At 40.8% G+C, this 23299-nt stretch overlaps 1 protein-coding gene across 15 annotated transcripts; it reads left to right on the top strand.

The window, feature by feature from the left end:
- The first annotated feature begins 2277 nt into the window (after window positions 1–2277).
- On the top strand, window positions 2278–23065 carry HNRNPA3 (heterogeneous nuclear ribonucleoprotein A3). Of its 15 annotated transcripts, none has more exons than XM_082056994.1 (15): window positions 2278–2410; window positions 6192–6303; window positions 6795–6815; window positions 10702–10824; window positions 10911–11057; window positions 11140–11350; window positions 11595–11684; window positions 11746–11853; window positions 11973–12053; window positions 13160–13306; window positions 14165–14290; window positions 14376–14447; window positions 14534–17431; window positions 17521–17593; window positions 17791–18686. In XM_082056994.1, the coding sequence occupies exons 2-12, from the start codon at window positions 6238–6240 to the stop codon at window positions 14426–14428; spliced, it is 1173 nt and encodes a 390-aa protein (XP_081913120.1). In that variant the 5' UTR covers window positions 2278–2410; window positions 6192–6237; the 3' UTR covers window positions 14429–14447; window positions 14534–17431; window positions 17521–17593; window positions 17791–18686. The 15 variants fall into 15 exon arrangements, with proteins under 15 accessions (XP_081913120.1, XP_081913109.1, XP_081913122.1 ...); XM_082056983.1 differs by having other exon boundaries at window positions 6792–6815; window positions 11761–11853; XM_082056996.1 differs by having other exon boundaries at window positions 6792–6815; window positions 13160–13303.
- Window positions 23066–23299: the final 234 nt, after the last annotated feature.

Raw genomic sequence — 23299 nt, 5'->3', positions numbered from 1 at the left:
AATATATCGAGTTCAATGAATTGGCTCTATTAACATCAATATTCTGGAGGCTAGAATTCAAAATCAATTTCATATTCCCATCCTAATCTCTGTGTAAAACTAAAACCAAACTTTGGCCAATTTCACCAACAATATTTACATTCCAAAGATTCACTTTACAAACAAATGCCATGTAAGAATCAAGCAACAAAACCTCCAACAAATCCTCAACAAAAAAGGATAATGAAAATAAACCAACATTTCAGCCACATAAATACATAAAAGTTAAAAGCCTTTCAAATGTTTTGTTTAACAAGGTACGAACTGTTCCATTGGCTTACAAAGAGGAGAGTACATGTTTACAAACACTGCTAGCAAAAAAGAAAAGCATGTTAGGCATCTGCATAGATCACCAATACTGCATCTGCTACATAATAGAAAACTACATCTTACTATGAAAATACATCAGCAATATTCTACTAGATAACAACCAACCTGAAAACACTTTACTAGCAGAAAGTTGTTTGCCTCAAATCAAAATTATTATTTTTCATCTAAGACCTCAATCTTGTGGATAATTTTCATCAGCAACTGTGAATCTTTGTAAAATGGGCATCTCCCTCATTTACTGCCTTGTCTTTTATGTCAGTGCAGTAAGCATTATATTATAAAATTATCACATTCTGTAAAACTGATTACTCATAGGCGAGGACAACTGTGAACTGAAACTATAGAATTCAAATGTGATCTACCTATGCCTGTGCAACCAAATGAGACTGCAAGACAATCAGGATTCATGAGTGACACATAGCTGTGAAATGAATGACAATCAAACTAATAAAGGTATGGTATGCTTCAAATTTGGGGAGGCAGCTCCTTTGTAAAACAGAACAACCTTCTAAAGTAGGAGATACAATAAGCCAGTACTAATTGTCTGTTTCACAGTATTCTCACCTTGGGGGAAGAGGCATAAGAGAACAGCAACATAAAAGACACATATATGAAGAATTTTATTTGAAATAAAAAGTTGCGTGGTTTGCTTGGTTGAGAGAAAGAAGATGAGAAATTGTTTGGTCTGGCTTTGATGCAAAGAATATCTGGAAGCTGTTGAGATTTCCAGTGGGTTTTACTTTCTAGGAAGTCATCTTCTCACAGAGATAAAAATCTAGGAATAGTTTAAAAACTTCTATCAGCTTCTATACACAATAGTGGGCAGAACGTTTCTAAACCTATTGGGAATTCCTCTACATATTAAGAAAATTCTCTTTAGTTAGAGAAGTGAAACAGGTTCTGACATTGCAAAAATGAAACATACCTATATGAAACTCGAAGATTATATTTTCCTCTTTTTTTGAGAGAACTGCAGGGTAAGGGTATAAAATTAAATTAGCAGTTAATACTGAACTCCTAGTGATTCATAACCCTTTTATGCAAGTATTTCAGATGAGGGGCACACACCTACAAATCTTTCAGTAAAACTACATCAACTGGTTTACTCCTTTATATAGCAAAAAGATATATTTAAAGAGAGTAAGTGCCAACACCTCCTGCCTAGGTGTTATGTCATTCTACTGAAATAGCTACTAGTACTGTGAGAGAATCAAGACTGAAGGAACTCTGACTTTAAGGGTAAGTTTTTGCAACGCTGTTTTTCCTTACGTCATTTTCCAGATAAAGAAAAAAATTGTTACGTATGTGCTTAACTCTGCTTTGTTCTATACAAAATTGTTGCAGAACACCCCTTTCTTTTGAACTCTCTATGCTAGTTTATGATGACAAACACCATTAAAAGATATGGGCACTGCCTCTGTTTAAGAAACCATAGGAAAGTTTATAAAACTCACTGCTTTGATATATTTTGGTATTCAACCAGAAATAGACTAACCTGCCCTCACTTTCAAAGGGTGAGTGCTAAACAGTCTCCGGAGAGTGAATATTTTTCTTATTTCCTCTTTGCAGCACCTCCAGAATAAAAACAATGTGTGGAGAGAGAAGTAACTTCAGAAAGTTCTGGGCGCATCAGGCATAACCTGATATATCCTCCTGCACAAGTCCTCTCTGTGTATCACATCCCTTTCTTCTCGTTTCTTTTCCACAAAGTATTTTAACGTGTCTAATCAACATTGTCCCTCACGGGCTACCCTCCCGCTCAGCACCCCCATGGCTGCAGTCACACACGACACGCCCTGCAGGCCGCAGGCTGCGCTCAGGACTCTGGGCCGGCGCGGGGGCGGGCGACAGTGGCGGGGGGAGGCCGCGGGGCCGGCGGGCGGCCTGACGTGGCGGGGAGAGGCGGGGTCGGCCTGTGCGCACCAGTCACGGCTGCGCGCCGGCGTCACCACCCCCTCAGCGGGCGGCGGTTAGTGCGCGAGGCCGGCGGCTGGCGTGGGACCGACGAGGGCGGGAAGGCGCTTATCCGAACGCTGGCACGGTTATATCTTCTCTTTTCTCTCCTCTCGCACCCCCTCCCCGCCTCCCCTCTCCGGCTGTCCCCGTTCTTTCCCCCTCTCTGGGTGAGGAAGGGGCCTTTGCACTGAGCGCAGCCCAGCTCTCGCGGCACGCGGGGGGAGGGGCGGCGGGCGCGGAGAAGAAAGCGGTTAACGGCCGCCGCGCGAGCGCAGCTGCTGGCTTTCCCCTCGCGCCCTGTCGCGCGGTGCCTGGAGCCCGCCTTCCCGCCACGTGACCCCCCTCCTTCTCCCCTCGGCTCCATGTTGGCGCTGTAGGAGGTGAGGCTGGTCACAAAATGGAGGTAACGGCCCACCGGGCCCGGCCGAGGCGCAGGTGGAAGGGACGTGAAGCGGCCTCCTCCCCTTCCTCACCCCCCTCGGCGGTAGTGTTGCTTGAGCTCTCCGGCAAAGCTCCCGGGCGGGAACGGGGGGCGCTGGGCGCGGCGGGGGAAGGGGATCACGTAACGGTGCCCCTCGGCCTCGGAGCGGCCGTCGCCTCTTTGTAGCGTTTTTACCGCGCACCAGACGCGTTTTTTCTCTGCGAGATGGCGCATTAGCCCGCAATGGCGGCTGCTGGCAGGAAGAGGGAGGGTGCGGGAGAGGCTGCGCTTCCGCCCTGCGGCCCCGCGGGCACCGCGGCGCCGGCCGCCATTTCGCTGCGGAGCGTGGGGATGGGCCTGGCCCTCGGCGGGAGACGGGGCTGTGGGTAGCAGCGGCCTGCTTAGCTCTCCTGGGGCACACAGAAACACCCGGGCGCGTATTCGGGAGAGACTGGCGAGAACTGGGGCACACACATGCGTGTGTCGTTGTTCTGCCCTCCCTACGTAAGCTACCCGGAGTAGTGCGCCAAGGAGATGGCTTTCCTGCTCAGTTTCCTCGAACAGACTTTTAAAGCATTAAGGTCGTTTAGTGAAGTTCCCTGCTTCTCGCTAAGGAATGCTGGCACACGTTGCAGCACCTCCCTAAAATCCTTCACCCCCTTTCCGGGAGGGCTCCCACGTGCAGGGAGCTCTTGCTGCCCGGGAAAGCAGGAGGGCTCTCAGCTTCCCATTTTCCTTTATCAGCTCCCTCAGCCACACACGCACAAGAGCCACGACATTTGGCCGAGTCCTACCGTGATCCTGGCGGGCCACACGAAGCAGTCCTTCACAAACCTTGCTTCAAATTTTCCTCAACTTTAATGAAGTTGTGGTTAAATGCACGTCAACATACAGAGGAAAATACTGTCACGATGCCTTTTTGTTCAAGTATTTCAAGATATGGCAAGCAAAAATGCTGCAGTTTTTTGTTGTTGCTGTTTTTTTTTCTCTTGACCCCCTTCATTGCAAGCTGAAACGTAAGAGAATTGAGAACAGAGAAACCAACAGGTCACGCTAATTTCTGTTCTTACATTAAAAACAGAAAAGAAATTGGATCCCCTAGGAAAACAGCTAAAAATAACTTTTCCATGTAAACAATTGTTTTAGTTTCTTCAGGGTTGTTGAATAGTTTGACAAGTGGGAAGGATTATGATCATTTGAACATGCTTGGAAGCTTGGAAACCCACCACAGAAGTTATTAAGCTAAAATATTCTTGTTTTTTCTCAGCAGACGTTCCTATTGGCGTTGGGAATAAACTGCCAACACGGAGCTGAAAATGTATTTTTCTGCTTTGACTCTTAGGTTTGGCATGATACATTGTATGCACATTAGGTCCAATGTAGCTTTTTACCAAAGGATCAACACATCTCCATAGTAGTCTCTGGATGGACAGGTGAACTTCCATCCTGGAAACGTCTGTTTCGCCTCTTTACTTGTCTCTGTAAGAGATACAGTAGCATTATAAGTTCTTCTGAGTAATGAGGCATCTCCTAGTGACTTTCTGCTCCTTAAAAGAACAGATTTGTTCTCAGACTACTTTCAGTTCTGTAGCTAACTTGCGGTATTTGACTGTTTCAATGCTACTTTGACTTGGCTGATAAAAATGTTGTGAATATTTTTATTTAGAGCTGAATATAGTATTTTCTTGATGCTAAGTATAATAAAGCTAATATTGACAGCATTTTTTAAAACAATTTTGTATCAGACAAAGTAGCAATAGGGCTAAACAGGGCTGTGTTCCACTTCAGCTAATGGTATCCATCAGCAAGGAGGCAACTCTTGTGGGCCATCATGGCAGAAACCTTCCCTGAGAGCTTCATGCTGGCCAGCATGGAGCCTCACTGGGGAAAGCAGCAGGTGACAAAATCTGGGAGCGATTGCATGCTCTTACTTAAAAACTTAGTTAGGCTTATAGCTTTCCTCCCTAACAATTCCCCAACTTTCATTTTGCTGTACAGGTACTTTTTTGAGAGCCCTTGAGTTGTCAGTGTTGTTTCATACCTCCCCTGTATGCTCATTTGAAACATTTTGTATCCTGATGCCTCCTGAATCAAACTGATGTTTCACTTAAAGGATTTCAAGAGCGGGCTTAACATTGTATAGAAAGGAACTGAAGATAATACAAACACTTTGGTGTTATTTCTTCAAACCTTTAAAACTGTCAATACACTAAATCATGATACTCATGATTTCACAGTTGACTTTATTTTGACGAGGGATTTTAACATGAAATTACATTAAATAATAATTTTCACTCTGAGTAATGGTACATATTGGTCATTAGTAGAGACCTGTCTGCCTTCCCTATGCAGTATTTGCAGGAATAATAATGGAAAAAAAAACAACAAACAAAGCACAACCTAAACAAAAACCCTACTGAAATATACATCTAATCTTGTAAATTTCAATTATTTTAATGTAGCACAAATATAGTTTTTCAGAAGCATCTTATTTGATTGACAGTATTCTATTTTGGCTACTGTAATAAAGTTTAAAGAAACATCCAAAGTAGTGATGGACTGTAGCCAAAGATGCTAATATAGTGTAGTAAGACAAATTAGGTAACTTAATGATCTAAGGAAACTTGAAATAATAAAAACTAAAGGAAAGTTTTTGTTGTTTTTTTTTTTTTTAATTTGAGTGCTTAGATTCAGATTCATTGAGCTTATCTTGTGAAATACCTGATTTTTGTAGTGATACATAACATTTATTGTGAATAGTTGGGCATGTGAATAGAGTACAGGGTAGTAATTGAATATATTACTTGGAAGGAAAAGTATTGGAGATGGTTAGTGCTACACATTGCTGAGGATCAAGTGGTAAAACTTTTGATGCTGCAAGAATAGAATCAGTAAAGGATTCTTGCACTGGTGTTAGTGGAAATTATTTTTCAATACAGAAAACAAGTAACACATCCTCTGGTATTCTAGTTTTGTAGGCTGCTGGGTCACTGATTAAAATAGGTTACACAGAAGATAATTCTAATAAGCAGTATTTGCAAAATGTAAAAAAATTCTGGATTTAAAATATGGAGAAGTAAAATTTGATTTATGTTGTGGGCTTGGGTGTCAAAGGTGGAATTTGCTTGCCCTGTGCCAGTGGTATTCGTGATAGTTAGGGAAGACAGTAATGGACATAAGTTGTTTGCTATTTTACCTAGTTATTCCAACAGCTGTAAAAAGACCTTTGTTAGGACAGCAGGTGTTCCCTCTGCAACTCTGCTTAATTGTGAGCAAAAGAGCTTGAGGATTTTAACTTTACTCTTTTAAATACTTTTTTTTTTTTTTTCTGCTTTCACCCCTCTCCTGTTTCCTCCCATAAAGCTACACCCATGCGTTACAGCCCCAGAAGGCCTCGCTCCACAGCATTTGGGGTAAGTACTGACTTATCCAACCTGTTTTCTAGGTTTCCTAGATCTAAAAGAAAGGCTGAGGTAGAGTACCCTTCCAAAATGGCTGCTATTAAGGAAGAGAGAGAAGTGGAAGACTACAAGAGGAAAGGAAGACGATCCTCACAGGTGAGAGGATTGCTTGTTTTTTAAAATTAAAAAGTAGCTATAAGGGCTAAAGATTAAAAAAACCACCTTAACCATTTTTACCTGATGTATTAATTCATAGCTTGCTTCCTACCTTCTTCATCCCCATATTAGTGGAGTAACTTTAAATTGCAGTATGTTACTTACAATTTTAAGGGGTGGGGTGTTAAGCATAGTGGGGATATTTTGCTTTCTTAGTTTTCTGTTATAACAAAACTAATGAAATGTATGTCTTCTGATTAAAGCAAGGTTTATTTTTTTTTTTTTTTTAAGAAATTAATGCATCCTCAGTATCTGCAGGAACTTGATTCCTTCCTATCTTCAAAATCCTGTTTTTAGTGGGAATGAAGACAGGTTCCTTTTTTTTTTTCTTTTTTTTTTTTTTTTTAATAAAAATGGTTGCCTAATAGTCACTGCAAATGAAAGCGAGGCTGTACTAAGTAAAAATAACTGTTTTCTTTTGCTTCTAGCAGAAATACCGTAGACTGAATAAGGTGCGTAGTATAGAGAAGATGTTGGGGCTGTTTTGGGAGGATGGGAGCTAGTTACTGTGGGGCAGGGTGTGGAAATGGGAGGGGGGAATAAAAAATCTTGATACCCTTCAGAAAATAAACTCAGTTTTAAGATCAGCAAAGAGGGTATTAAATATGTTTATGCAGCTTATAACTGAGACATTTTCTGATTGTTTGCTTTCTAACATTATTTTTCCAGCGTGCCTGAATATTTTAGCTAGTTCAACTTTTTCTGGAATGATACACTACTGCAGTGTGGGGAGGGCTATGCACTTGAATTAAGAGCAAAACTTGTCGGAATTGCATGTATCTGGTTGTTTTGTATTGAAGTACAGCTTCTGGAAGGTGTGTTGTAACTGTCTCACTGCTCTTGGACTTTGGACAGAATGTAACTGGGGTCACTCTGCTGCCTGCAAAATGAGCTCTTGTAGTTTACAAAAGTAGCTTTGGCTAGAGTGTACTTTAAGTTATTACAGAATATGCTTCACAGAGCAATCTGAGGAGGCCCCAGATGTTTGTAAGCTTTCTGGTTGCAGAAGGCAATGCAGGGTTGAGCTGCCAGGGCACAGAGCAGTCTCACCGCGCAGGTTTAGGCGCAGGTGAGCGTGGGTGCAGTGCCACATATTTTGTGGGCACTTGTAGGAGGTTCATAGAGCCTACGGTGCACTGGAGCACTCTCCTGAAAACAGTGCCTTTAGAGAGAAACACTGCAGCTCCAAAGGGCTGATTGTTCAAAACCCCTGCTGTAGAGAAGTTAGGTTAATAGCAAACTCTGAATAAAGGCAGCGTGTGTCTGCAGCAGCATTGTCAGAAGGTCCTGGGATTTCTGCAAAGATTCAGATTTTTACAGGAACCCTGGCGGGGAGGCTGCTAATTGCCTTTTTTTAATTCCTCTCGTATGAGAGGCACAGTTAGACTGCATTGAGCGTGCGGGGCTCTAGGTAGGACGCAGGAACCGGTAATAGGGTTTTGCTGGCCAGGAAGGGCGAGCAGAGGAACCAGCTGCTCCCGTAATGCCCCCCCCACTCCGTACACTCCCGTGGCGCCACTGCGGCGCGCGCGCGGCCCGTGGCCCCGCCCCTCCGGCTCCATATTGAGGGTGGAGGAGATGAGACCGCTCACAAAATGGCGGCGGGCAGTGCTGCGCAAGACTCGGGCTCAGGGGAGGGAGTCCCTAGTCAAGGCTGCAGAGAAAGTCCCCCGCCCCCGCGAAGCCTGTTAGTGTGTTTGGGAAGTCCCTTAGACTGCTTATGGGGGAGAAACAAAGCGTCTTGCCAGCTGCAGGCAGGCTGGGCATTCTGATACCCCCCCCACCCCGAGTGAAGGAGTGCTGCAAGATGGCGTGTTGGCCCACAGTGTCAGCTGAGTAGGAGGGAGCCTGCTGATCTTGCTGAAGCAGTGTGGTAGTTACACTAGGGAGGGAGAGATGTTTTGTTGAAAATTTGCTGCCCAGGAGAGATGGCTTTTATAACTGGCTTGCGGCAGAAGGACTGAGAAACAACATCTTGTGTGACAGAGGGCAGCACTTTGAAAAGTCTAGAGATTCTCATCCTCACTAAGAACAAAATGCCTGAAAAAAAACCAAAACAAATAATTCCCTAAGAAAGTGATGCCTTTTATTTCTGTGGAGAGCTTGTGTACCATAGGTGTGTCCTGAGAATAATTTCTCTCTGACAGATGAGAGAAGCTGTAACAGCAGGTGTTTTTCCTCCCATATGAGAATGGCAGTTCATGTGCACATAATAAAAATGAGCAGAAAAGAGCTTCACTTTTCCTTTCAGGAGTGACCTGAGGAGTTGTGTGGTCATTCTTTTAAGGTAAAAGCAGTCTGAGTTGCCAACTGAAAACCCCATAGCCTTGAGGGGTGTCAGAGAACTGTAAAAAATCTGTCCAGTGTTTCCTTATATAGGTTTTTGTATTTGTATGAGTCGGAGCTCTACAATTTCACGTCATAGATTTCCTTTAATATGCATAGGAGAGTGTGAAATACTTAATGTTCCCAGCTTTAACATAACCCTGCTAAAAATCCACTAGTGTCAGTAGATTTTAAAAAACGTGCAATTAGCAACAGAAAACAACATTTTACTTAACCTAGAATACTTTCTATGTACACTAAATGTGTCACCCAGTAAGATTTTAAGTTTATGTATAGTTAGAAGGAAGAATTCTTTTTTTATTCCATAGTGCAGACCACTTGGAAGACCTCAGAAAAGCAGCTTTACTTTGTAGTCACAGAACAATTGATTGTTAATCATTTATATAATGTCTGTAGTAACAAAGTGCCTTTAAGAGGTAGTTGTTACTGAAAATGGTGGGGCTCTTTCTAACCAAGTTTAGCAGGTGTAAGAGCAGGGATTTGCTTTTCATAGTCTTTAAGAGTGTTGTTTCCTCCAGTACAACCTGACCATCATAAGCCAATGGTTTCCTGAAAGCAGTATATAATTCAGAAATTCTCTCTTGTATCATGTATTGCTTTACAATATTCTTTGCTCTTTTGGGTGGTTGTGTTACACTCAAAGGGATGTGTACTTTTCTGACAAAGCCTAGTGCTGCCACCCCCTTTATTTGAACTGTGGCAGAGGTGAAAGCACTTTACCTTCAGGTTTGAAGCAAGACATCTACATGTATAAATCTGTGGCTGGTTTTATATCATTCACCTCTCAAGCTAATGCTGCATCTAGTCTAGATTAACCCACTGCAGCAAACACAGTGAAGCCTGTTACATATTCATGCTGCAGAATTGAAGTCATATGTAGTATTGCTACCCAGCAGCATATCTGGCCAGCACCTTGTTGCAGAGTATTTTACAAGCACAAAATTACCAGCTTGTTAAATAAGATTTTAATCTGGTTGCTTTTTATATGACTTCTCTGTCTTGGGGGTGGAAGAAAGTTGTAAAATCATTTTTCATAAACTGCTGTCAAATGTGCAGGGGTGTTCCCTGCCTAACTAAAAAAAAGCATGCAGCACTGAAAGAGAGCAGAAACACTAATGCACTTGTAGGCCCACTTTAATTGTGCTGTAGAAAACCAGACCCTGAAAATTAGAACATTTTAAAATGTGACTGCTCACATGTAGGTGGTATTGTCAGGAGCTTCAATTAAAATTGTTGTACAATGCTTGCCAAGGTACCAGTTGTATTCTAGTGGTTGTACCCACTACTGGTCATTGATTAGTTGTTATTGAAGACATTTTTTTAACCTATAAGACATAAGTCCATGTTGATTCCCATTTAAGAGGTATCTCCTGTAACACTGAAAACCACATATGTACTTCTACTTCATTGCTCACATGCACTCAACTTACAAAAGGATCAGAGTACAAAATTTACCATTTAAAGGAATTAAGAATTGATAAATTTCTTCAAAATGCATAAAACTAACCTTTCAAAATTTTTTCCCAAAAGATTAGACAGTTTGGACAATAACCTTTTTTTCTTGTACACTGTGTTCTTTAATTTTTTATAGTTCCTCATGATTATGCCTCATAAAGTGTTAGAACTTCCCTTTATCTAGCAGTGCTTCATTGTTAATCCCTACAGAGCAATGTGCAACTCGAAAGTAAGATAGGCATAAAATGGATGTGCTTCCGAGGGGCTGGGGACCAACCAAATTATTTAGCGTATTGAAATCTCTTTACTGTTGTTTGTATTTGAGCAGTCTTAAATTGTTAGTTAGGGTTTTAATTAAAATCACGCCTCATTAAGTGTTTATTATGCTGCTGTCTAAACCCATTAGAAGTCACTGTTTTTATGTAAATGTATTCCACTTATTTGTAGTTATCATGTACACTGATAATTTTTAGTAATTCTGTGGAATTTTAACTCTGGTTTTGTATTCAAAATATGGTTTGGTTTTTGATTTTGTAGGGCCACGAGCCGAAGGAGCCAGAGCAGTTGAGAAAGCTGTTCATTGGAGGTCTGAGCTTTGAAACAACAGATGACAGCTTGAGAGAGCACTTTGAAAAATGGGGCACACTCACGGACTGTGTGGTAAAGTGTCAAATATTTGTGCTTTTGAAAAGATATAGGTACTTAGTAAAGTACAGAAATGCAGAGTTCCCCCTATGTTTTTGCAGGTGATGAGAGACCCACAAACAAAACGTTCAAGAGGCTTCGGCTTTGTGACTTACTCTTGTGTGGAGGAGGTAGATGCTGCCATGAGTGCTCGACCACATAAGGTTGATGGACGTGTGGTTGAACCAAAGAGAGCAGTTTCGAGGGAGGTAAGTTAGTGTTTTGGTCAACCTTATTTTCTGATCTTTACCTAATAATTTAAAATATTCAGTGTCATTTTTGGCGTTGTAGGATTCTGTAAAGCCTGGGGCACATCTTACAGTAAAGAAAATATTTGTTGGTGGAATTAAAGAAGATACAGAAGAATACAATTTAAGGGAGTACTTTGAGAAATATGGCAAGATCGAAACCATAGAAGTCATGGAGGACAGGCAAAGCGGAAAGAAAAGAGGCTTCGCTTTTGTAACTTTTGATGATCATGATACAGTTGATAAAATTGTTGGTATGTAACTCTTCAGCAAAAATGACTTACAGCATAAAAGTGTAATGTTAGATTTCAGAACAACAATGTGGAATGTAAGATGTTGGCATAATTAACTGCTTGACTGTTCTAAGAGATGGGATAGATTTAAACTTCCTTTTTAAGTGTGGTCATGCCTTACAGTAGCTTTCTGTGAGAGTTCTACAGCATATTGGTTTCAATGATTTGATTTTCTAACTCTTTGCTGTTTCACAATTTTCTCCAGTTCAGAAATATCATACTATAAATGGACATAACTGTGAAGTGAAAAAAGCACTCTCAAAACAAGAGATGCAGACTGCTAGCTCTCAGAGAGGTGAGTTTTGAGTTGTGCATGGTTATTTTAGGTAACTGATTTTCATTTAATGTAATTTAAGCCAAATACTTTGTAGGTCGTGGGGGTGGCTCAGGCAATTTCATGGGCCGTGGAAACTTCGGAGGTGGTGGAGGGAACTTTGGCCGAGGAGGAAACTTCGGTGGAAGAGGTAAATGACTGGAATGTTTATATAGAATGCAATTTCTATTTTTTTGTTTCCTGTGTCACTTGGCTTAAACACCAAACACGTGTGTTCAGGGAAACATTCTCATCTGTTTTGTGTTCCAGGAGGCTATGGGGGTGGTGGTGGCGGTGGTGGGAGCAGAGGAAGCTTTGGGGGTGGTGACGGATACAATGGATTTGGTGATGGTAAGTGTATTGTTCACTTCTTTTTTTTTTTCCCTTTTCCCCCAATGTTATAAGCAACTGTAAGTCTTTACTTCACCTTGGAAACCAAGTCTGCTTTGGTGATAATTTTTTCTACGTTGTAGAGCTGTGAAGAGTTAAAAGTTTTTTTGTTTTCCCTACAAAATGATGGAGGGAAAATAAATACTCCTGTATTTACCTTTTAAATAACCTTATGGCATGAGGTCATACGGCAGCTGTTTATGATTATTTAGAACTAAACAAAGATTGTGGTGTCGGTTAAGATGACTAAAAATGAATAAAGCAGTGACCACCAGCTAACACACCAAGAATCTTCTCTGTCAACTGTTAGACTTTCCATGGCTCAGTATTATCTTTTTCATTGTCAAGTTTGGATGGGTGTCAAATGCATGTGAAGAGAACTGTGGAAATTAACAAATGGCTATGGAAGTAGCGTTTTTGTCTAGAGGGAAAAATGAGGGAAGTAGTATGTGGTTACTTGTCCTGATTCTGTAAGCAGATGCATTGTAGTGATGCTGGGGTGTTTTTTTGAACCATTTCCCAGTTTGGATCTAATCAATCAAAATGTTGCAGGCCAGGTCACCGTCTAGAATACTAAGAATTTCAGATATGCTTTATGAGATTATAAAAGAATACATGTGTGTCAAAGCTACTGGACATTCAAATAAAGCTGTATATCTAGATAAAAACTATAAACCAGAATTCTTTTGAGGGCTTTGCTTGCTGAGTTATTTCTGTTCAGAGGAATAAAAGAATGATACACAGTACTGACTGAGCCATTTCATTTGTGTAAAGAGGCAGTTATTACACACAGTGCATGGTTGTGGTGGTAGCAGCATGTCCATGTGGTGAACTTTTAAGTATTGTACTTCAAGGGTATACATAAACCAATGGGCTTTTTTTTGTCTGGATTAAATAGTTCAGATAAATTATGCAATCACAATTAATATAATACAGGGAAAACATTGTGGGACGGTTTTATTGTATGTTTGTGTTGGTGTGTTTCTTGGGGGTATTTTTTGTTAAATGGGTCTTTTTCTTACCAGTATTTAGCTTTGGTGTGTTTTGTTTGACTCTTCTGTTCAAAGGTGGCAACTATGGAGGTGGTCCTGGCTATGGCAGCAGAGGAGGGTATGGTGGTGGAGGAGGACCAGGGTATGGAAACCCAGGTGGTGGATACGGAGGTGGAGGAGGAGGATATGATGGCTACAACGAGGGAGGAAATTTTGGAGGTGGTAAGATGCCAGCTTTAATTAGACATCCTTTTTTTTTTTAAGGCAGATCTGAGTAGTACAATGCCTGAAGTATGATACTGCATAAAAGGAATTATACAATTAGGTCTTAATGTAGAATGCTGTGTTACTTAAGGAAAGTTTTTTTCCCCTCTGGGTCAGCTTTGATATACTTCCTATACAATATTGTTTTGCCTGGAACTTTTTTTTCAAAATGCAGCCACTATAAATCAATGTGTGGAGCTAGAGTAGGAGAATTTTGAAGCTTTTGACCATTAGAAGTACACTGTTACTGGCAAATACCATGTACCCCACATCCTCCTTTGTGAGGACTAGAAATCTTAAGTTTATACAAAGTTCTTAAATGTTTATCCCAAGTTTGGGGAGTCAAACTACAAAGTCTGCTACATACTTCATTGTGCCCTCTGGGTGTCTATATACAGCATGTGTGTTACAGTTCTCTTTCTAGAGCAAATAAATTGTGTGTAGTTAACACTGTTGTCATATGTGCAAAGTGTTGAGCAGTGGAAGAATGACAGTGAAGCTCGTGCTTTTCTGAGTTCGGAGGCCTCAAATTTGGCCTGTTGCATTAACATCAAATTACCTACTCAAATCTGTATATGTTTGCTGTTATTGCGTGATGTTTTTCATCTTCAATGAGATCTTTCTAATCTTCAAAATGCTAAGGGTCTTCCATAATTTGTGTATTGTGAGTAGAAGTAGCATGCAAAAGGCTTGCAATTCTGTTTCAAATTGTTTTAAACAATTAAAATTTACATCCACATTGGATGTCATAATTTGGCAAGCTTCATGTCCTAAGTGTTGAACAAAAGTGGCTTTATAAATCTGCATTTCTTTCAGGTAATTATGGTGGAAGTGGAAACTACAATGATTTTGGCAATTACAGTGGACAACAGCAGTCTAACTATGGTCCCATGAAAGGTGGTGGCAGCTTTGGTGGCAGAAGTTCAGGCAGTCCCTATGGTGGTAAATATGATTTTGTACAGAAAATACTTTTGTGGGCAAAATTTCTTGTTATTCATTATTTCCATGTACGCTTTGTGTTTTGTAGGTGGTTATGGATCTGGAAGTGGAAGTGGGGGCTATGGTGGTAGAAGATTCTAAAAATGCTACCAGGAAAAGGGTAGGTGCAATGCATATTTTTAATGATGATTAATGATGTACAACTGTTCACTGAGAGTAATAATTTTCTTATCCTGTATTCAACAGGCTACAGTTCTTAGCAGGAGAGAGAGCGAGGAGTTGTCAGGAAAGCTGCAGGTTACTTTGAGACAGTCGTCCCAAATGCATTAGAGGAACTGTAAAATCTGCCACAGAAGGAACGATGATCCATAGTCAGAAAAGTTACTGCAGCTTAAACAGGAAACCCTTCTTGTTCAGGACTGTCATAGCCACAGTTTGCAAAAAGTGCAGCTATTGATTAATGCAATGTAGTGTCGATTAGATGTACATTCCTGAGGTCTTTATCTGTTGTAGCTTTGTCTTTCTTTTTTCTTTTTATTTTCCCATTACATCAGGTATATTGCCCTGTAAATTGTGGTAGTGGTACCAGGAATAAAGAAATTAAGGAATTTTTAACTTTTCAATATTTGTGTAGTTCAGTTTTTCCACATTTAGTACAGAGAACTCTATAACAGAAATAAAATGTAGTTTAGGGTGTTTCCTTGTTAGTTAATAGAGAGGATTAATGCATTTCTCAATTACTATTTTGTATTAATTTAAAGTTAACAATAGAAACACCTATTGATTTGCAGTCTTAAGGGGTCTAGTCTCAGTGTATATATGTAACTGTCATTGACATGAGTTACATAGGCATACAGAGGGAAAACATCTGTATGTTGCATTATAGTTTGTTTAGATGTATAACTAGGATTGAGTTACTCAAATTAGTGTTTGTGAATTATAGAACTAAGCTTTACCTTAATGAAAATTTCAAATTACTTTTTGGTTTGTGCATATTTTTTTAATTTGTAGTTCTGTATTAGTACTAGCGCTTCAAGAAATTAAGGCATGATAAATATTTTAACAAGACCAACTTTAGACACATTAAAGCTGTCTCCCGTCTCATTTGAGATGTATAAGGGATAACTGCAGTTGCTTAAGTCTTGGGTGAAGAGAAAAAGAAACTTGCTTTTTACTTTTATATTTATTGTAATTCCCAAGAAGTTAAGGTGGGGGGAATCAAGTGCCTGTTTCCTTGGGATATACAATGATTCTGTTTCAATAAAACTATACTTTGGGGAGGGTGGCTTGGAATTTTCATCCCCTTCCTTCGTCCCCATTTCCCCCTCCCTCACACCAGACTGCGCTGTTTCAATTAAATGAGGCGTCATAGTGAGAGTTATAGGTGTGTTCCTCAATAACTTAATGGCTATATACTTTCTTGCATGCACCCTAGGCAATTTTCTGGACACATTCTTCTGACTGGGAGCCAAGGGTAGCGCAGGTGTAATCACTGACAGTCCCAGGTAACGCGTTCCAAAAGCCCATCCACAGTGGGCTCTAAGTAGTATAGTTTTCAAGCTTCTTCCCTTGCAAACGTCTACGCTCAAGTAAGAGCTCAAAGATAAAACAAACACAATCTAGTTGTATTTTACTGACTAGAAACACTTGCCACAATGTAGAATGGTACAGTCTTCAGTTTCCACAGGTAGAATGATAGTGTGTTACAATTTGATTTGATGCACTGGAGTAGCAAATCTTATCAGCACATATGGCTAGAAATTGTACTTCATTCTCACTTCTGACCTTCAAATTAAGGCACTGCATCTGTCCTTTTCTCAGCTGATGTGAATTCTCTCAACTATTGCCAGGACAGTGATTTCTGTCAATTCAGACTCAGAAAGTAGGGACCCAGTCAATAGAAGAAATGCTCAAACACTTGACAATATGGTATTGGAATTATTCGCACCTGTTTCACTTCTGGGTCAATGTGCAGTATAAGGTAAATGCAATTCCAGTGTAGGAATGAATCTGCAAAGATGTGTGAAATGGCTCAAAGGCATAATCAGTCATATTAATAATGAATTATAATTTTAAGAAGTAGTAGAAAAATGAGTGTGTTGTTTGAAAAAAAAAACAATTAAACAATGTTATTTAAACACTGTTATTGGCGTGTATTTAGACTGCAGTACACTTAACCAAGGAACTGGTGTCAAGACAGTAGTCTCCAAACTGGATTTCAAAGTTTGCTTATTCTTTTCTGTGGAGTTTAAAATATCTCTAAAGTTAAAGCAAGAATTGGTGATCTAGTGAACGCTTTTGTTGTACATATTAATTTGGGCTTGGGGTGGGGGGGAGGTTGTATTTCAATAAAGGCATTTTTTTAAACAACCCATTTGGAGTTTGAAAACATTGGAAACTAAGACACAACTCACTAGGGAGTGAGCCACCCAACTACTGACTTGCTTTGTGCGTCACTATGCTTAGATGTGTAGACTTGTACCCGGGGCCTGCATCTGATTGCAGGGACAACTGGAGGATGGGGTTGGTGTCCCTTCTGACAATTGATCTGGTATTTCTAAATTATTTTAGAATGTATTGACAGTGTTCTTGTTAACAGGGCCTGTACTGTTTTTAACAGTAGCTGTACTGTGACAACAATGTTAACTTTGAAAAATAGTGTCATAATAAACTTTATGAACAAGATCTGTATGCAACCTGTTAAAAGAGATGGATGTAAGTGATGGCTTTGTAGGTGGGTGGGGTAGCATAGCTGTTGTTTGTGTTGTGGGAAGGTGCGAGGACAGTGATTAACCAGCTTTAAAGAACCTAGGATGTACTTCTGTGATCCATACTTTGCTAAGGAGACTCGTAAGACAGGACTTCAGCAGCCTATTGAGTATGGAGAAGTCAGCATAATTAAAGAATGACAAGGCAGCAGGAGCGGCAGCTTCAACTTCCAGACAAGTGAAGGCATAAGATACTGTGCTGATAGTGAGCAGCTGTCCCGAGGCTAGTTAAATCTGCTAATCACAGCTGAAATATCGAAGAAAGTCTAGCAAGAGTTCTTCACGTTTTGGAACCTCCTTGAGTGATAGCTACTTGAGTTGACTCAAAATCAATAGGTCTAGCGGTTAGACCTGAAAGGAAGGGCAATGAGCATAGGTAAGGTTTGCCTTTAAAATTTTTCATGAATTATAAAGAGTAGTGGGAGATTGTTAAACAAGGTAAGAGTAATCTCCTTTAATTTTCAGGTTGAATGAAGCTGCTGCTTGACAAAATGGGCAATGTCTTGCACATCCTCTTCAATGGAAGGTTTCTGACTGGGTAAGATTTGTAGTGCATAGTAAAACACTTGCTTAACCCTTATTTCCTTCTAGGCTTTCCTTTGCCAGCCTTTTAATACCAAGGAAAGCCTTAAGTACTGAGGAGCAAGTATTCCAGCCTGTCACTCAGTGCTGCCTGTGCTGGGTGAGGGGTGCTTGCTGCCACAGTGCTATTCAAGAATCTTCTGTCCCGGGCAGGTACAAAATTGCTGTGTGTCCAAGACCGACAAGACCAAAATGATAAATGTTATGAAATATGAGCATTAGTTACCATGGGGAGTGTGCTCAAGGGGGTTTTGAGAAATTGTTTGGTGTACCTTGTGCTAGAAAGCCGCCTTACAGAAGCCTGGAGAGGTGAAGACGCTGAAGCGGTTCATTCATCACAGTTCTCAGCAGTGTGATGTGCTGCTGCTGCAGTTCTGCAAAGGCCCTTGGCACTGGTTAGAGCAGTGATTTCTCTCCTAATTAATGAGTCTTGGTGTACCAGGTGGGTTTGGATTTATCTGTACACTTCGGAGTTCCTTTTCAGGTTTTTGGTGCTTTCAGGCAGGCCAGTTTAGTGGAGGCCAGTGCTGTCACCCAATACCCAGCTGAAAGCACAACTATGTTTATACAGATGAATGGCAATGAGAGAACTTACCATGGAATCTGCTTTTGTGCACACTGGTTCTTAACTCTTGGAACATGTATTTCCTTTTCTGCATCTTTGATTGTTACAGATCTGGAATATTTTTAACTGCTTTTATATAGTCTAGTATCTATTTATACTGATGAATGTATTTTTGAGTCTGTGACTTCCTTTTGTGAAGTCAGTTTCTATTTTAGTGTTGGTTATGCTCCAGTTACTCAGAAAATAAAGTCAAATGGGACCTGTGCGTTTCAGTTTAACCTGGGGCTTCTGCATGTTCACAGACTGATTCAAGTATTTAACCTCATTACCTGCTGTCTGTAAACATCCAGAAAGCAAGCTGTTGACCTTATAATGTACAATTACAAGTTAACTTGGGTGAAGTTTACAATGGTAACATTGAGATTTTCTTGTAATCAGGAGCTGCTTAGTGGAAATCTCAACAATGAGTTGATAGATTTTTTTTTTTTTTTAAATAAAAAAAAAAAACAAAAAAAACCACAACATTGGCAAGCATTTTTGTTGAGCAAGAATTTTTAAAGTTGCAGTGAGGTGACAAGTGTCCTTACAGCTGACGGTGGAAACTTTTGCTTTCCTCTGCTGGGCACAGTTCTCTGGGGAGCTCACCCAGGCGCCTGTGCATGGCAGCAGGTGACAGGGAGCAGCATCACTTGCCTCAGGATTACTCAGTTGAGGGCAAATGCTTGTGTACCTGGGGAGGAGGAGTGTTACAATTTTTTAATAGTAAAATCTTGAAAGTGTTTTAACAGAAACTCTAGTTTGCATCCCATTAGTAGGCCTGTGTATAGAACAAAGCTCTGCCCTAACAGGACAGGTTTCTACATTGCTGCAGACCTGTCTGTGCTGCACAGAGGTCCTTTTGCACCACACATAGAACTAGATACACTGTTAGAATTATTTTCACACTTGCATTCATAACACCCTTGTTAGACTGACTTGCTTAATTTCAATTATTCATATCCCAATTTATTCAGAAAGAAACATTGTCAAACACATCCTGAGGTAGTACTTTGTCAAGTAGATCTTTGTCCAAGAGTTAAGAACGTGGTTTCACAGCTCAGTTTTTCTGTGCTGGCTGCCATTGAAAACAGCAGCTGTAACTGGAGAGGTAAAGATGGGAAGTTTACAAAGAATTGGTCCCGAAGCTGCAGTTCTGCAGAAGTTTATTTGATACCTAAACCTGTGTGTTAATCTATTATAAAAGTAAATGGTACTTTATAATGTATTTCCCCAAAAGGGGCCCTGGTTGATGCAGATGTGATAGGTGTTTTGCTATTATAGAACAGTGAAATTAGACACTGTGTCTTAATGTTGATATCCTTTAAATATTTAAGGTGGGCAGGGGAATGCTCCTAGCTTTTCAGACATTGATTGTGTGATGTACTGACTTGCTGTCTTTGGTTCCTGTGTTTAAGACGTTAACATGTTCTCATATGCTGTCTGCACTGCGGTGGAACATTCACTCACGTATCAGTCTGTGGTCTCTGACAAGTGTTTGTGTCTTAAATTGTGTGGAGCATGAAAGATCTTGAGTATCACTAAAATTCAGGTTATCTGATGGATGATTCTTTTTCTGCTGTGGGTGCTACAGGTTGCCATCTCTATCTAAGATTAGCTTTTTCCTGAACTAAAGTAATCCAAGTATCTCCGTAGAAGAAAAATGGCCTTCATGTAGAAGATAATATCGCAAGACTGGAACCACAATGATATGTTAAAGTAACTGGCAAAGACTTCAAGAGCAATGGTGCTAGTGTGCTGCAATCTTAGAACTTGTGGTTAAACAAGTTTAAAAATAGCATGGAAAAATTAAATATTTCAGTATAGTCCATAATGGATTGAAATTTGTTAAAATATTTCTATTTTGTATCAGAATAAAGTGTACATTGTCAAATGACTTACCATCTAAAATGTGTTGCCATCACTTTTTTTTTTAGTGCTGTGAGGAACACAATGTGGTCTTAAATTATTGTAACACATTATGAGTTACAGGATCATCTTTCCAACTCGGCTCTGCAAGTCAGAAAGCCTTGGTTCAGCCCAGCTCCTCAGCTTTTAACAGTTTCAAAACTGAACGTTTTGATCAAGAAATAAATGATCTCCAGGTGGAGACTTGTCAGTGTATGGAGTCAGCGCTGTGATACATTAGACTTGGCAATGTCACTCGTCCCTCTCAGGTTTGGGAACATGCTCTGTGTCTCAGTAATAATAAATTGAAGGATATACCTTGCAATCTGATGTTTTCACATACACCAAAATAATGTTGAATTTTTTTTCCGTACTGATGTTGGGTGTTGCAGTGCGAGTACGTTCACTGTGTTCATGAGAAAAATACTGGTTTAGACAACACAAGTTGTTGTGGTCTGAGTTACTTCAGCCTGATTCTTTGCCTGGTGGAATTAAAACAGGGCTTCTGTGTTAACTGCGGCTTTGTTGCTCTTTTCATCTTGGCAGTGGAGTAAGTCTCCCTGTGTAGGGGTTTAGACATGGGTAGTACAAATCCAGCAGCCCCTGCAAAGGCTGTAAGGATGCTGTTTGCCTTCAGCTTTTGCATTAGTGCTAAAATAGGGAACAAACTGGAGGGCAGGTGGTTACTGAGGTCTCTTTTTTATAGCCAATTGGTAATGAAAGTATTTATATTATAGTGAGAGAGAACACTTCTGCTCTAAGCTGGAGACATTTTATTGCTCTGTTAATGGTGGGGGGGGACCCAGGAGCACTCCCTCTTTTTAGGTTCTCTGTGCTTTGCCATCAGACCTACCTGTGCATTAGACAAACGGTGGGGCAGTGCTGAAAAGACCACCCTGGGCCACAGCTGGCTGTGCTTCCCCCCTAATGCTTTTGCTCTGAAATTGCCATCTTTAAACATGGATGAGATCCTCTTGTTTTCAATGGCAGCAAAGTCTGGCGTTCCTCGTGTCTTGCCCAGGCTTGGTGACTGTGAGGGATGTTTTCCTGCCCAGGCAGCTGGTGGCAAAGTCAATAGAGGCACATTGGAACAACAGCAGCAAGGAAAAATCTCTTGCTGCTGCAGTATCTTCAACTGAGTTTAGCTGGTGCATGGCTGCCCTGTCTAGAGCAAATAAATCTGCTTCATCCATCTAATCCAGCCTCTAGGTTTTCAACCACTGCTACTGACCTGTTGCTCCAAAAGGAGTCCCTTGTGCTCAGTGCCTGGCAAGAGCTGTGCAGACAGAAGGACTGCTGTCGCTAACAAGAGGAAGGGCAGTACAAACAAGGTAAGCGGCCTCCAACTGCAAATTGTGTCACCTGGATTTACATTTCCCAGCATCTTCTGCAAAAACACAGATGTTACTACTTGATGTTAGGTGTGGGATTCCTAGTGCTTCCAGGGAAACCTGAGGATACGTGTGTTTTTCATGACTTTGTGTTATCTCAGATACAAACGTTTATGTGGCAGGGCCTCACTTCAAGGTTTGCAGCAAGTTAACACAGTATGGGAAGTGTGAAACTGACTTTTCTCTTAAGGCAGACAGGGCTGGAGCATCTGACAGCCCCAGGTTTAGGTACCAAAGACTCTCCCGGTGCTGGCACTTGGCCCTCAGGCCTTTTAAAGAGGACATGGCCGACAGGATCACTGTTCCTGGCATTTCACTGCCCTGCAGCACAGCTGCCCACTCAGTGAAGCTGTTGTTACTGTTCTCTCTCCCTGGATTAGCAAGGTCACACTGCAGGTGATGTTTGAGTGTGTGTTTGCACCAACTACTAGAGGCCTCCGCTATTCAGAATCAGTGAACAAGTTAGCAAGAAGATGAATTACAAGGTGACCAAGACTGGAAATACAAAATCATTTGGGGTTATTAAACCAAAAGCTGACTGTGCAGAGTTACACTGATAGTACTGTGACCACCTGGACAGTAAAATAGCATGTGAAATTCTATACATACAGGGAAAACCAAAACTGGTATCTACGTAACCACCGGCTCCAAAGTAGTTAATGCCATTCAGCTGGGAGGCACAAGAGTGTTGTATGAAAGTGGCAACTACCACAGAACCGTCACAACCAGGAGAACGTGCGCAGCGTCCCGTGGCAGAGCAACATTCATCAGAACCGTGGCTGCCTGTACCAGCCCCTGCCCTTCCTCTTTGCGTTCTTGTTCTTGGCGACACTGAGAAGGTCCATAAAAACTGATGGAATGTGCAATGGGGATGATGATAATAAAAAAATTGTTCTTCTGGCTTTTGTGGCCAACCATGAGAGGAGATGCTTTCTGCTGGATATACAGTTACACCATGGTTAAATGGTTTGGGAAATACAAACCCCAAGGCTGAGTTCATGAGCAACATATCATTTTATTTAGCATTACTCTTTGTGAATCATGAGCTGATGGAAGGCTGGTTTCATAATCGCATGTCCCACTTCAAACCCATTCTCCTACAAAATTATTAAACAATCTTTGTGAGTCCTATCCTGCCCTTCTCCAGTTCCTTCTTTTTCACAAAATATACTGTAAGCTCTTGCAAAACAAATAGTTATTTATTATACTAAATGTGGTCATGTATAAATATTGTAATAGACAAAATATTCCTAAAAAGATAAAAGGCACATCTGATCTGAAATGTGGGTTTTTTTTTTTCCAGTGGTGCTCTATTACAAGTGCCATAGGGAAGAAAAAGGAAGATTATATGGTTTTTAATGTTCAGATCAATATGTATTACAAATTACACACTTTCTGTATTCAGAAAATACACAATTACCAGGTACAATGAGTCCGTTTGAAAAGTAAACGAAACTATGCTCTTGATTTGTCCAATTTTTATTCTCTTATAAATCGTACTTTAAACTCCACGATGCTGCTCAGTTAAGCGAGCACAGGTTCCCAGCAGTGCAGTGGGCTGGCAGCTCATCGGCCTCTTCCCGTAAGCTCCAAAGTAACTGCAGTGACCATCGCTGCTCCGAGACACAGCGCGGGTACAGAACAACTGCTCCAAAGGGCACAGAACTTCTAGTTGAAAAATGTGTAATGCTGACAATGTCTTAATTAACACATTTTAAATGCCTTTGGAGGAGAGATCTCATCATGAATTTAAGTAGTGTTT

The sequence above is a fragment of the Streptopelia decaocto genome (assembly GCF_964273445.1).
Source record: "Streptopelia decaocto genome assembly, chromosome: 6".
Classification (NCBI taxonomy): domain Eukaryota; kingdom Metazoa; phylum Chordata; class Aves; order Columbiformes; family Columbidae; genus Streptopelia; species Streptopelia decaocto.
This window is presented reverse-complemented; position numbering and strand designations above follow the sequence as displayed.

What these genes read in the sequence shown, in the direction of transcription:
- HNRNPA3 (XM_082056993.1), top strand. Translation starts at nt 6,238, where the DNA reads ATGGCTGCTATTAAGGAAGAGAGAGAAGTGGAAGACTACAAGAGGAAA. An exon ending in GCACACTCACGGACTGTGTG is followed by an intron (nt 10,825 to 10,910) that starts GTAAAGTGTCAA and finishes ATGTTTTTGCAG; the next exon opens with GTGATGAGAGACCCACAAAC. An exon ending in AGGAAACTTCGGTGGAAGAG is followed by an intron (nt 11,854 to 11,972) that starts GTAAATGACTGG and finishes TTTGTGTTCCAG; the next exon opens with GAGGCTATGGGGGTGGTGGT.